We start from the raw sequence: 13,178 nt of genomic DNA on the forward strand, positions 1-13,178 counted from the left end.
AGTCTAGTGACGAAAGCAATTTCTAGACCCAAAATTTCTGATATCCAATTTTGTGACGAACAAAATTCAGTTTAATCTAAAAATTTTAAATAAAAATATAAATTATTATAAAAAAACGAAAATTGGCATTCGGCACTGCGCAAAAGTTATTTTTTATGTACAAAAGATCACCCTTTTACTCACAGTGCACAATGCCAATTTTCGTTTTTTATATTAATTTATATTTTTATTTAAAATTTTAGATTAAACTGAATTTTGTTCGTCACAAATGGATATCAGAAATTTAGTCTAGAAATCACTAGACTTTTACCTCGTTTAGAGGTTTTTTTTGTGGGATACCTAAACTAACACTGCAATTCATTTTTTAATAGTTTTGCATTGTATACATAAATAAAGCACACAGTCAAATTATCAATGTCTATTTTTAAATTATAGTGTCCATTGCACACTATTTTCTAAAAATAATCCAATTACTTTTAATTAAACTCCCATTTATTAAATTAGACAAAAGTGAAGTTCAAATCAGCGACTCACAGTGCCTAACAAAAATTGACAACACACCTGTTTTTGGCATGATGCAACATAAGACAAAATGTAATTAAAAGTACTTAAATTAAATAAGTATTGACAAATATAAAGAAGTATTATATCTTTTTATTAAATTTACATAGTCAAACTTTAATTTTTATATAGTTTTTTGACTTTTAAAAATACACAGAGTTAAGGTAAGAAACGGGTGGTGACTTAAATTAATTGTGACCCACTGTATGTGTAAAGTCGCTCTAATAATTCTCTTTGATGTGTGCTTACGTGTCTACTTTTTTTTATATATGCATATGCATATATGTAAATTACTTATATTAAATTGAATTGGCAGATAATAAACATGCAATGTTTATTACGAAACTCTGCACTTTTATTGTTTGCAAACAAAGCTAGCAATTACTTAAATACATACAGCTGTTCAACTAATTATTTAGACAAAACTCATGCATTTTATTTTGTACAATAATATCATTTTTTTTTTTTTTCTTATGGTTTTTAATTACATTTTTCAGGTCAATCTAATAATATCTATTAAGCTAAACTATTTTTTAAAATAAAATAAAATAATGAATTATTTTCATATTAAAATAATTTTTTGATTAATACAGTTAATATACAGTATCCTGGATTTTAGCTTACCTTAATATTATTTTAAGTATTTTACTAAAGGTTTTAGGAAAATGTTGAAAGAGGAAGTGCTGCGATTCACTGAGTTTAAAAATTTAAACAATTTGTAAATTCAACGTTTTGACACAACATTTATTTTACAGACTGTATGTAAATATGTTCATAGTTAAATAACAAAGTAGGCTTATAAATAATTTATATGATTTGTTGTTTGTCAGTTATCGTTAGACATTGCATGTATAAAGTTACTACAAAAAATGTTTCAATTTGCAGGAAAGTTAGTGTATGTATTTGTCGGTACATTTCTGTATTATAAATGCAATCCACAATACTATCGTCTATAACAAAACTCGTTCCACTTACGGTACGTCTTCTTGCCATTTGCGTGATTCTCACACGAAACGAACGAAAAGTCAAAGCAAACTGAGCAACAACAACAACAAACATCAAATAAAGCAGAGAAACAGAGCCGGCATCGTTAGTTCGGTTGGAAGACTGGAAGGTTGAAACGGCAAGAGCAACAACAACAACAGAAAATACTGTAATTAGCGTTGAGCAACAACAACGACATACAACGGCAGCATTTGAATCAAAAAGTCGTTAATTTAATCAACAAAAAATCGTATGTGCATATTTGTGTGTACAAGTATACAATCAATTTTCGCAGCTGACAGGAAAATTGCAAAATTGAAGCTGTAAACTTTGCGAGCAGTGCAAAGCGACGATCAGTTGAACGCTAGCAATCGACGGACCAAGTTGCAAATGCTCAATAACGGAACAGAGCTATTGCAAAGCACTTCTAACGGAATTATTTATAGAATAACATTTGCATTTGACAACTGTGTGTAAAGTGTCACAAGTAATTGTAAAGCTATGACGACAACCTTTAAGATCAATGGCCAGCCGTATACGGGTAAGTTAACCATAAAACCATCAACAATGCTCGGCTGACAATTACCCTGTAATTCGCAGTGAATCTGGCCAATCTACCGCCTGACATAACGCTCAACACCTTCATCCGGGAGCATGCACAGCTAACAGCGACCAAGTTCATGTGCCAGGAGGGAGGCTGCGGTGTCTGTGTGTGCGTTGTGCGCGACGGGAAGCGCACCTGGTCCGTCAATTCGGTAAGATAGATCACACGAATACCCATTACTCATAGCGTAACAGGGTATATTCTTAGCATGGCAGACCCTATAAAGTATATATCGCTTATTTACTTCAAGACTGCAAAAATACAATGACTTCTGCAATTAAAAGTCATAAATCTTTCAATTCTCACATGATTCTCACGTTCTACTTGTCCGATCTTGATGCGATTCTGTAAAATAATAAGTAATATTACTAGATAACGTTAATTAAGATAAAAACTGTATTATCTTAAAAGCTGTGGGTGTGGTGGTTTTTCACGATTTGCGGGGGCGGAAGAGGCTTGGCTTAAATTTCAAACAAACTTGATCTGCGTGGGGTCTATAGAAATCTGTGTGCCAATTTTAGTTGCTCTATCTCTTATAGTCTCTGAGATCCTTTTGTTCATACGGACAGACAGACAGACGGACAGGCGTACAGACGGACAAACATGACTATATCGACTCGGCTGTTGATGCTGATCAAGAATATATATACTTTATAGGGTCGGAGATGCTGTTCCCCCTGTTACATACATTCCAACGAACATAATATCCCCTTTTAATTATTTTTTAATTAACTGGTATAATTAAGACTCAAAATAGAATGAGATATAATTAAAATTTCAGCCTAATTAACTCCAAAACAAAGTGCTTTTTGTGTAATGACTATCTTAAAGTCAGCAATGTATTTGTGATGATCATCAACAGTCAAGTTTATCCGTTTATTCGACTGTACGAACAATTTGATTTCATCTTTAAGTCGGTAACTCAAGTATATCATATTAAATTGTTATTCATTTTTTTGCGTTCACAGTGCTTGACGCTCTTGAATACCTGCACTCAGCTGGAGATCATTACGTCGGAGGGACTGGGTAACAAGAGCAGCGGATATCATCCCATACAGAAGCGTCTGGCCAAGCTTAATGGCACCCAGTGTGGCTACTGCTCTCCAGCATTCGTAATGAATATGTACGGGCTGCTGGAGGGCAATGGAGGTCAGGTGACCATGGCCGAGGTGGAGAATGCATTTGGTGGCAACATCTGTCGCTGCACCGGCTACCGACCCATCTTGGATGCCATGAAATCCTTTGCCGCAGACAGCAACATACAGCTACCGGATGAGTGCATGGATATGGAGGACATGGGAGCCCGGAACTGTCCCAAAACTAACAAACCCTGCGCAGGCTGTTGCCCTAAACTGGGTAAGCTCTGTGCATGCGGCTGTCAACGGACATCGTTGAACTATGAGGATGGAAGCCAGTGGCATTGGCCCAAGAACTTGGCCCAATTGTTCGAGGCACTTGACAAGGTCGACGAGCAGGAGCAATTTATGCTTGTGGCTGGAAACACGGCACATGGTGTCTATAGACGTTCCCAGGACATCAAGCACTTTATCGACATCCGCGGTGTCACGGAGCTTCAACAACACAGCTTGGATGCGAACCAGCTAAAGTTAGGCGCCAATCTGAGCATCAGCCAGACCATGGACTTACTCAAATCCACCTCACAGCAAACTGGCTTTGAGTATCTGAAGGAGCTGTGGCAACATTTGGATCTTATTGCCAATGTGCCTGTACGCAATGTGAGTACCTTCTATCGCCACAAATCAATCACCTTGATCTTGAGTTGTCTTTCATTGATTTCTTTCAGTCTGGCACTCTGGCTGGCAACATCGCTATCAAGAAGCAACATCCAGAGTTTCCATCGGATGTCTACATTTGTTTTGAAGCACTCAATGTGAGTGTCTTGGCCACGAATAACGGCAAAGATGAGCAGCAAATGTCCCTGGCGGATTATCTTGGCTCTAGCGATAGAAAACTGTTGCTCAAAGCTTTCCTTCTGCCTTCTTATCCTAAGGATAAGTTTATATACGATTCTTATAAGGTAAGCTCTAAATTTTAATTTTATTCGTTTCAATCAGGAATAGGAAAACAATTACCTCGAGAAAATCTTAAATAGATTTTTGTAATGTTGTTTTCAGTTTTTTTTTTTATCTTTTTAGTTTCTGTTTAAAAATAATTTTGATATAATAACAAAATTAAATTTAATATTTCCCATGGATATCCCAGTGATTTTAAAATTGGTCAGGCTTTTTATACCCTTGCACATAAGAATTAAATCCACCACAACTACAGTTTTAAAAATAAAAAGCTCTTTAATTATATAATTTATTCTTAATTAATTTTGTTTTCTAATTCTCTCACAACGAACTCTTTAATACCCTGCAGATCATGCCACGTGCCCAGAACGCTCATGCCTATGTGAATGCAGCCTTTCTGCTGGAAATGGACTCGGATTCGAAGGTGAAAAGTGCTCGGATCTGCTTTGGTGGCATTCGTCCGGACTTTGTGCATGCCAAGACTATTGAGGAGTTAATAGCTGGACGGAATCCCTTTGAGAATACATTGCTGGAGCAGGTTTTCACTAAGCTTCCAACGCTGCTGCAACCGGATGAAGTGTTGCCGGATGCCTCGCCCGCTTACCGATTGAGCCTGGCCTGTGGATTGATGTACAAGTTTCTGTTGAAGCACGCGCCTGCGTCGGAGGTTAGTGATTCCTTCAGAAGCGGTGGTCAGGTGCTGCAGCGACCGCTCTCCTCTGGTGTCCAGGTATACCAGTCGCAGAAGAAAAGCTACCCCGTGACACAGGCGGTTCAGAAGGTGGAGGGCATGATTCAGTGCTCCGGCGAGGCGACGTACATGAACGATGTATTGACTACGGCAAATACGCTGCACTGCGCCTTTGTGGGTGCCACCAAAGTGGGCGCCAGCATTGAACAGATCGATGCAGCGGAGGCACTGCTTCAACCCGGCGTGGTTGCCTTCTACAGTGCCAAGGATGTGCCTGGCACGAACACATTTAGTGATCCCAATTTTGGTTATGAGGCGGAGGAAATCTTCTGTACAACTCGGGTGCGACACTTTGAACAGCCTGTGGGCGTGGTGGTGGCTCTGAGTGCGGAATCTGCGAACCGTGCTGCTCAGCTGGTGAAGATTAGCTATGGTCAGCCAGATCCTTCACTCTCAATAATGCCCAGCTTAAGTGATGTCCTGGACATGTCGCCGCGGGAGGAATCTCGCATTCTACGCGTTGCGAGTGAGAAGCCGGGCAAGCTTCAATGCACGGCAGCTCCGGATAAGAGCGTGAAAGGTGTGTTCCAAATGGGACTGCAGTATCACTTCACCATGGAGCCACAGACAACGGTTGCAGTGCCATTTGAGGACGGCCTCAAGGTCTTCTCTGCCACACAGTGGATGGATCACACGCAGTCCGTAATTGCCCACATGCTGCAGCTGAAGGCCAAGGACATACAGCTTCAGGTGCGACGCTTGGGTGGAGGCTATGGTTGCAAGATATCACGTGGTAACCAGGTGGCCTGTGCCGCCTCCTTAGCTGCCCACAAGCTGAACCGCCCGGTGCGGTTTGTACAGTCCATTGAGTCCATGATGGATTCGAATGGCAAAAGATGGGCTTGTCGCTCCGACTACGAGTTCCATGTGCAGGCCAATGGAAAAATTGTGGGATTGCAAAACGATTTCTATGAGGATGCTGGCTGGAATGCCAACGAGAGTCCCATCGATGGACACTCCACATTTACGGCGGCCAATTGTTACGACTTCACCGACAGCAACTTTAAGATCAACGGCAACGCTGTGCTCACGGATGCGCCCAGCTCGACATGGTGTCGTGCTCCTGGCTCCGTCGAGGGCATTGCCATGATGGAGAACATTGTGGAGCATGTCGCCTTCGAGGTGGAGCGTGATCCGGCCGAAGTGCGGCTGCTCAATATGACCAGGGGCAACAAGCTAATCGAGCTGCTGCCACAATTTCTAAGGTCCAGGGAGTATGACGCACGCCGGAAGGAGATTGAGACACACAATGCTACGAATCGATGGATGAAACGTGGCCTGGGCCTGGCCGTGATGGACTATCCGATATTCTACTTTGGACAGTATCCGGCAACGGTGGCCATCTACCATGTCGATGGCACAGTTGTGATCTCCCATGGTGGCATCGAAATGGGACAAGGTATGGGAATATAACCATCTCTTTTCTCACATTTCTATAAATTTCTCGATGCTCGACAGGCATGAACACAAAGATCTGCCAGGTGGCAGCCTACACATTGGGTATCGACTTGAGCTACATTAAAGTGGAGTCCTCGGACACAATAAATGGTGCCAATTCCATGGTCACCGGTGGAGCTGTGGGCAGCGAGAGTCTTTGCTTTGCGGTCCGCAAGGCTTGCGAGACTCTCAACTCGCGTCTGCAGCCCGTGAAGAAGGATAAGGCCAGCTGGCAGGATACAGTGCAGGCGGCATATGCAGCCTCAATTAACCTGATTGCCTCGGACCATTACAAAGAGGGTGACATGCAGAACTATCATGTGTATGGTCTGGCTCTGACCGAAATCGAGCTGGATGTGCTCACAGGCAATAATCAGATCAAACGTGTTGATCTCCTGGAGGATGCAGGAGAAAGTCTCAGTCCCAACATAGATATTGGCCAAATTGAGGGCGCCTTTGTCATGTGCCTGGGCTACTGGCTGAGCGAACAGCTGATTTATGATCGCCAAACGGGCCGTTTGTTGACCAACCGCACCTGGAACTACAAACCACCCGGTCCCAAGGATATTCCCATTGATTTTCGCATCGAACTGGTGCAGAATCCTCAACCCAGCAGCGCTGGTTTCATGCGCTCCAAGGCGACTGGTGAGCCACCCTGTTGCCTGGCCGTTAGCGTTATATTTGCTCTGCAACAGGCCTTGCAGTCGGCCAGGAAGGATGCCGGTTTGCCAAGGGAATGGGTACGACTGGGTGCACCCACAACTCCCGAAACATTGGTACTTAATGCTGGACATGATGTCAAGTTATTTAGACTTAAGTAATATTATCCATTATGTACATTTGATACATATTTAACTTACAATCATCTATGAAGTGATGGAACAACTGAAGTTTTGGCGCTAACGATTGCTATTAAAACAAAAAAAAAAAAAATAACTAACATAAATAATTATTATAGTTAGATAAAGACGGTGGTAAGATAAAAATAAAAATTGTTGTGTATTTGCTGCTTAGCCGCTCAACTAAATCTGGTTTATACCCTGCAAATCGATGTGAAAGGCAGAGAGGCATCACCGATTGCGTAAATTATTTCTGATCGTGACCAATGGCCGAACAATCTCTTTATATATATTTTGTACTCATTTTTGCATGTCGTAATTTTTATTTCTTTTATGATGATTAAATAAGTAGAACAGCTGCGATGATATGGATACTGGGCATCTAAATGTCGAGCACCTCTTCTAAAGCATACTTGTTTTATGAATGAAATTAAGTAATTTTATTGGAAATAAAATAAAATATATACTTATACTTATACTCGTACATATATGGTTCAGCATTAATAATGAGCATATTAACTGCAGCGTCATTCGAATTTATTTATGTTACTCTTTCTGACGATATTGCACTTTTGTCTTAAAAGCCATATTCATTCAGAGTGACAATTGTATTGTCAATAGCTCTCTTTAAGCCAAAAAGGTTGCTCGTAAATTAAGTTGAATAATTAAAATATAAATAAAATACACTTGAAATATACAAAGTGTTCAACACCATTTAAATAAATTTAAAGCAAAGTAAACAATTTTATGGTTAAATTAAACATTTTTTTGTCACCAATTACCTAAAATTCGTTAGAGCTTCGATGCAAGTAATTTTTGTTTAGTGCATTGTAAATACTACGCAAATAATACCTTACATTTCCAGTTTATCTAAGTCGAGCTGTAAACAAATAATGCAAAAATCATCAACCGGAGTTGCAATAATTTGAAGCTCTTAGTTCTGATAAGAGAAATCCTCAGTAAAGAGTCTAAAAAAAAAAAAAAATACTTCGACAGCAAAGCAAGCTTTAATTTATTTCTTTGACAAATTGATGGAGTTTTTGCGCAGTGTTTAGTTATATGGTTTTTGGTTATCGCTATGAACCAGTTTAGCTTTTGGCTAATTATTGCTAATCAGGTTTTAGCCGGTGCTTTAAATAGAGGCGACTGGCCAAAAGTGCGGCACTTGGCAATTGGCTGCCAACTCAGTTAGGATGAGTATCAAGTTCAATGTGAATGGCTTTCCGTACGAGGTGCATCCAGCGGACTACGCTGCGGACATCACCCTCAACACCTTCCTGAGGGAACATCTCCACCTGACGGCTACCAAGTACATGTGCCTAGAGGGCGGATGTGGCTCCTGCGTTTGTGCCATTCAACGCCGTCATCCCATCACTGGTGACATAAAAACTCAAGCCGTCAACTCGGTAAGCTGAAACATACAGTTGAATGGATTCTATCTTAAAGAAGCTCTACTTTCAAAGTGCCTGATGCTGCTCAATACCTGTAATGATGTGGACATTATAACCGACGAGGGACTGGGTAACAAGAGCAGCGGATATCATCCCATACAGAAGCGTCTGGCCAAGCTCAATGGAACCCAGTGTGGATACTGCTCCCCGGGATTCGTTATGAACATGTACGCGCTAATGGAGGGCAACGGAGGTCAGGTGACCATGTCTGAGGTGGAGGACTCGTTCGGAGGCAACATATGTCGCTGCACCGGTTACCGACCTATACTGGATGCCATGAAATCCTTTGCCGCGGACAGCAATATTGAAGTGCAAGCGGATTGTGTGGATATTGAGGACTCCTTCGAATTGATTTGTCCACGTACTGGACAATGCTCCAGTGGAAACTGCTCCCGGAAAATGCTACAAGTGCAGGACAACTGTCATTGGTATTGGCCCAAGACGTTGGCGGAGCTGTTTAATGCCCTAGACCAGGTGCCCATAGGAGAGGAGTACATCATGGTGGCGGGCAATACAGCGCATGGCGTATACAGGCGTCCAAAAAATATACAGCACTACATCGATGTCAACATGGTGCCGGACTTGAAGCAGCATAGCATCGAGTCAGACCACCTGCTACTGGGCGCCAACATGTCGCTGACAGAGGCGATGCAGGTCTTCCAACAAGCCGCGAGTCGCTCCGGCTTCGAGTATTGTGCACAATTGTGGAAGCACTTCAACCTGATCGCAAACGTGCCTGTGCGAAATGTAAGTGCTTGCCATAAATCCAGATGATCCAGTTCAAAACTTGTTTTGTCAGCGAGAGAAAGTGATTTCAAAGTATTCCAAGTCGTGATGCTATGCAATAGGAATTAAGTATTACTTTTAACGTATTATTTTTTTTAAATTTATTTAATTGATTTCCAGCGCTGCAAGTATTATGTTACGTCACTAATCACAACAACTAACTAACTAACGCATGTTAACTTTCAGAACGGAACTCTTGCGGGAAACATTTCCATCAAGAAGCAACATCCAGAATTCGCTTCGGATGTGTTCATCACATTTGAGACTCTGGATGTCCAGGTCATAGTGCACGAGAATGCGAATACTCAGAGAGTTGTGAGTCTATTGGCTTATTTACAAGACCCCAGCCCCAAATTGGTCATTGGTGCCTTTCTGCTCAGATCCTACCCCAAGGATAAATACTTGTTCAACACCTACAAGGTGAGTTCAAAAGTGCACTTAATCGATCGTCTGAAAATCTGATCGTCTCATTTTCTTGTAGATCCTTTCTCGTGCTCAGAACGTTCATGCCTATGTCAATGCTGGATTCCTCATTGAATGGCGTAATATCCAACATCGCATAGTCGCATCGGCTCGTCTTTGCTTCGGAAACATTCGTCCTGGCTTTGTGCATGCACAGAATGCAGAGCAGTCCTTAGTGAGTCGCGATCTTTACGACAGCGCCACAGTGGCGCAAGTTTTCGGAGAGCTCCTAACGAGTCTGCAGCCAGTGGAAATGCCCCCGGAGGCTTCTCCTGAATACCGGGAGAAACTGGCCTGCTCTCTCTTCTACAAGTTTCTGTTAGGCTCAGCGCCTAAGGAAGTCGTCAAGGAGCGTCTACGCAGCGGTGGACAGTTGCTTGAACGTCCACTTTCCTCGGGAAAGCAGACATTTGAGACCATACCCAAGAACTATCCAGTTACCCAGGTGGTGCAGAAACTGGAGGGTAAGTCCTTAAGAGTCTTGCATTTTTAAATTTAAATTATTCCTTCTTTTAGGCCTCGTTCAATGTTCCGGTGAGGCCAAGTACATGAACGATCTGTTGACTAATTCTAATGCTGTACACTGTGCCTTCGTCACCGCTAAGCGAGTTGGTGCCACAATCGAACGGGTCGATGCTAGAGCTGCCCTCCAGTGCAAGGGTGTGGTGGCCTTCTATACACTGCAGGATATTCCTGGCGACAACAACTTCAACAACACGACGTTACTTTCTGATGAACCGGAGGAGATCTTTGTCGCTGGACCTGTCAAGTATTACGATCAGCCTCTGGGTGTAATCGCTGCGCTGACCCACGATGTGGCTGTCTATGCAGCTACCTTGGTTCAGGTGACCTATGTCAATAGCCAGGTGAAGATCTACACTAGTATGAAAGCTGTGCTGGCAGATAAGGCAGAGGATCGTATTAAGATAATGACCACGAAAACTGAGGACGTCTCAAGACCAATGCCAGAGGCTGGCGATGTAATAGGACGCGGCATTTTAGAGCTGGAGTCGCAGTACCACTTCACCCTTGAGCCACAGACCACAATAGTGGTGCCTGTCGAGGAGGGTCTTCAGGTGTTCTGCGCCACTCAATGGATGGATGTGACGCAGGCTAGCATTTCGCGTATGCTTAAGCTGGAGGCAAATGCGGTGCAGCTCCAGGTGCGTCGTGTGGGTGGTGCCTATGGCGCGAAGGTGACCCGCGGTAATCAATTAGCCTGCGCCTGTGCTCTAGTTGCATACAAATTGAATCGACCTGCGCGTTTTGTGCAAACTATTGAATCCATGATGGAGTGTAATGGCAAGAGATGGGCCTGTCGCTCTGATTATGAGTTTCAAGTTCGTGCTAATGGATTGATTCGACTTCTAACCAACAACTATTACGAGGATGCGGGTTGCACTCTCAATGAGAATGTTGTTGACTTCCTGACCAGGCCAGCACTTCCAAATGTCTACAATCTAACCAACGTGAACTTTAAAGTAAGGGGTACAGCAATCAGAACAGACGCGCCAAGCTCCACATGGTGTCGTGCTCCAGGAACAGCAGAGGGTAAGCCCACAGATCATTTAACTGAATTATTACTAGTTATTAATTAATTGAACCCACAACAGGCATTGCAATGACGGAAACGGTACTGGAGCACATTGCCTTTGCTTGCAAACTAGATCCGGCGGATGCTCGTCTAGTAAATCTGCGACCAGGCAACAAAATGGTACAGTTGCTGCCTCGATTCTTAGCCTCCACGGAATATCGAAAGCGAAGAGATGAGATCAACTTGTTCAATGCCCAGAACCGATGGCGTAAGCGGGGACTTGGACTGTCGTTGATGGAGTTCCCTGTAAGTGTTAACATTGCCCTCTGTTATCCAGCGACAGTGGCCATTTATCACGCAGATGGATCTGTGGTAATCTCCCATGGTGGCATTGAGATCGGTCAGGGCCTAAATACAAAGGTAGCTCAAGTGGCTGCATTCACCCTGGAAGTACCATTGGAGCGTGTACGGGTGGAGAGCACCAATACGATCATGGGGGCTAATGCATTTGTGACAGCCAATTCCATGGCTAGCGAAGTTGTTGGGATCGCAGTACGTAAAGCGTGCAACACTTTAAAGCAGCGACTGAAGCCGGTAAAGCAAAAGTTGGGCCCGAAAGCCAAGTGGGAGCAGGTAGTTGAAGCGGCATTCAACCAATCGATCAGTCTGATTGCAACGGAGTCTTTTAAAATGGGAGATCAACCCAATTACAGTGTATTTGGCTTGAGTCTTAGTGAGTTGGAGCTGGACATTCTGACGGGCAATCACTTGATTCGCCGTGTGGATATCCTAGAAGATGCAGGCGAGAGTCTCAGTCCCAACGTTGATGTTGGACAGGTAGAGGGTGCCTTCGTCATGGGGTTGGGCTACTACCTTACAGAGCTCTTGCTATACGACCGACAGACGGGTCGCATTCTCACTAATCGCACCTGGAACTATCATCCGCCGGGTGCCAAGGATATACCCATTGATTTTCGAATCGAGCTGCTGCAGAAGAGCCCCAATCCTGTTGGTTTCTTACGCTCCAAAGCAACCGGTGAGCCAGCCTTCTGTTTGGCCGTCGGCGTGCTCTTTGCTATGCAGCATGCAATACAATCTGCCAGAGAGGACGCTGGACTACCCAGGGAATGGGTTCGCCTCGGTGCACCCACCACACCAGAGACGGTGGTTCTATCGGCAGGAAGCGAAGTACATCAGTTTGCACTTCAATAGATTTAAAACTATGTTACATACTTAGGGAATTAAGGATTTGAATTGTTGTTTACATAATAAAATGTATTCTTATTATCCACTTTTTTTATATTGAAACATCGAAGATAATTAACCGGATGTCAGGAATATGATATAGTAGTCAGATTTCCACCAGAGTTAAGCAGAATGTAGCAGACAATACCTAATACACAACCAATGAGTTGGGTTGAGATATCTTACGAAAGTGCGAGTTTTAACCCCGAAGTTGACGCACTTGCAGTTAGAATTCCACAAAAAGCCATCATAATGCCAAAAAAAAAAGATTTTAGATCTCTGTTGTCCTTCCAGAATTTTCATTGAGTGAGAAAAAGAGATTTACATTTAGTTACACTGGAAGCGAAACGACCGCGGAATGACAACTCCATTAAAAAAAAAAAATTCGTAAAAAAAGGTTTCGGTTTTTTTTTTATATGGAGTTATTCATTCCGCGGTCGTTTCGCTTCCAGTGTAACTTGGCCATATATATAAAAAGCCATACTTATGTC

At 42.8% G+C, this 13,178-nt stretch overlaps 2 protein-coding genes across 2 annotated transcripts; both read left to right on the plus strand.

The window, feature by feature from the left end:
* Positions 1–1,828: 1,828 nt before the first annotated feature.
* On the plus strand, positions 1,829–7,306 carry LOC117792407 (indole-3-acetaldehyde oxidase). Its single transcript, XM_034632540.1, has 6 exons — positions 1,829–2,086; positions 2,146–2,300; positions 3,118–3,885; positions 3,954–4,187; positions 4,532–6,332; positions 6,392–7,306. Exons 1-6 carry the CDS (start codon positions 2,047–2,049, stop codon positions 7,189–7,191), a joined length of 3,798 nt encoding a protein of 1,265 aa, XP_034488431.1. The 5' UTR covers positions 1,829–2,046; the 3' UTR covers positions 7,192–7,306.
* A 1,096-nt stretch (positions 7,307–8,402) lies between these two features.
* Positions 8,403–12,729, plus strand: LOC117792408 (aldehyde oxidase 4). The gene is made up of 6 exons (XM_034632541.1): positions 8,403–8,615; positions 8,673–9,407; positions 9,633–9,866; positions 9,928–10,372; positions 10,425–11,459; positions 11,522–12,729. The coding sequence occupies exons 1-6, from the start codon at positions 8,403–8,405 to the stop codon at positions 12,652–12,654; spliced, it is 3,795 nt and encodes a 1,264-aa protein (XP_034488432.1). The 3' UTR covers positions 12,655–12,729.
* Positions 12,730–13,178: the final 449 nt, after the last annotated feature.

This window comes from Drosophila innubila, assembly GCF_004354385.1.
Source record: "Drosophila innubila isolate TH190305 chromosome 3R unlocalized genomic scaffold, UK_Dinn_1.0 2_E_3R, whole genome shotgun sequence".
In the NCBI taxonomy this organism is placed as follows: domain Eukaryota; kingdom Metazoa; phylum Arthropoda; class Insecta; order Diptera; family Drosophilidae; genus Drosophila; species Drosophila innubila.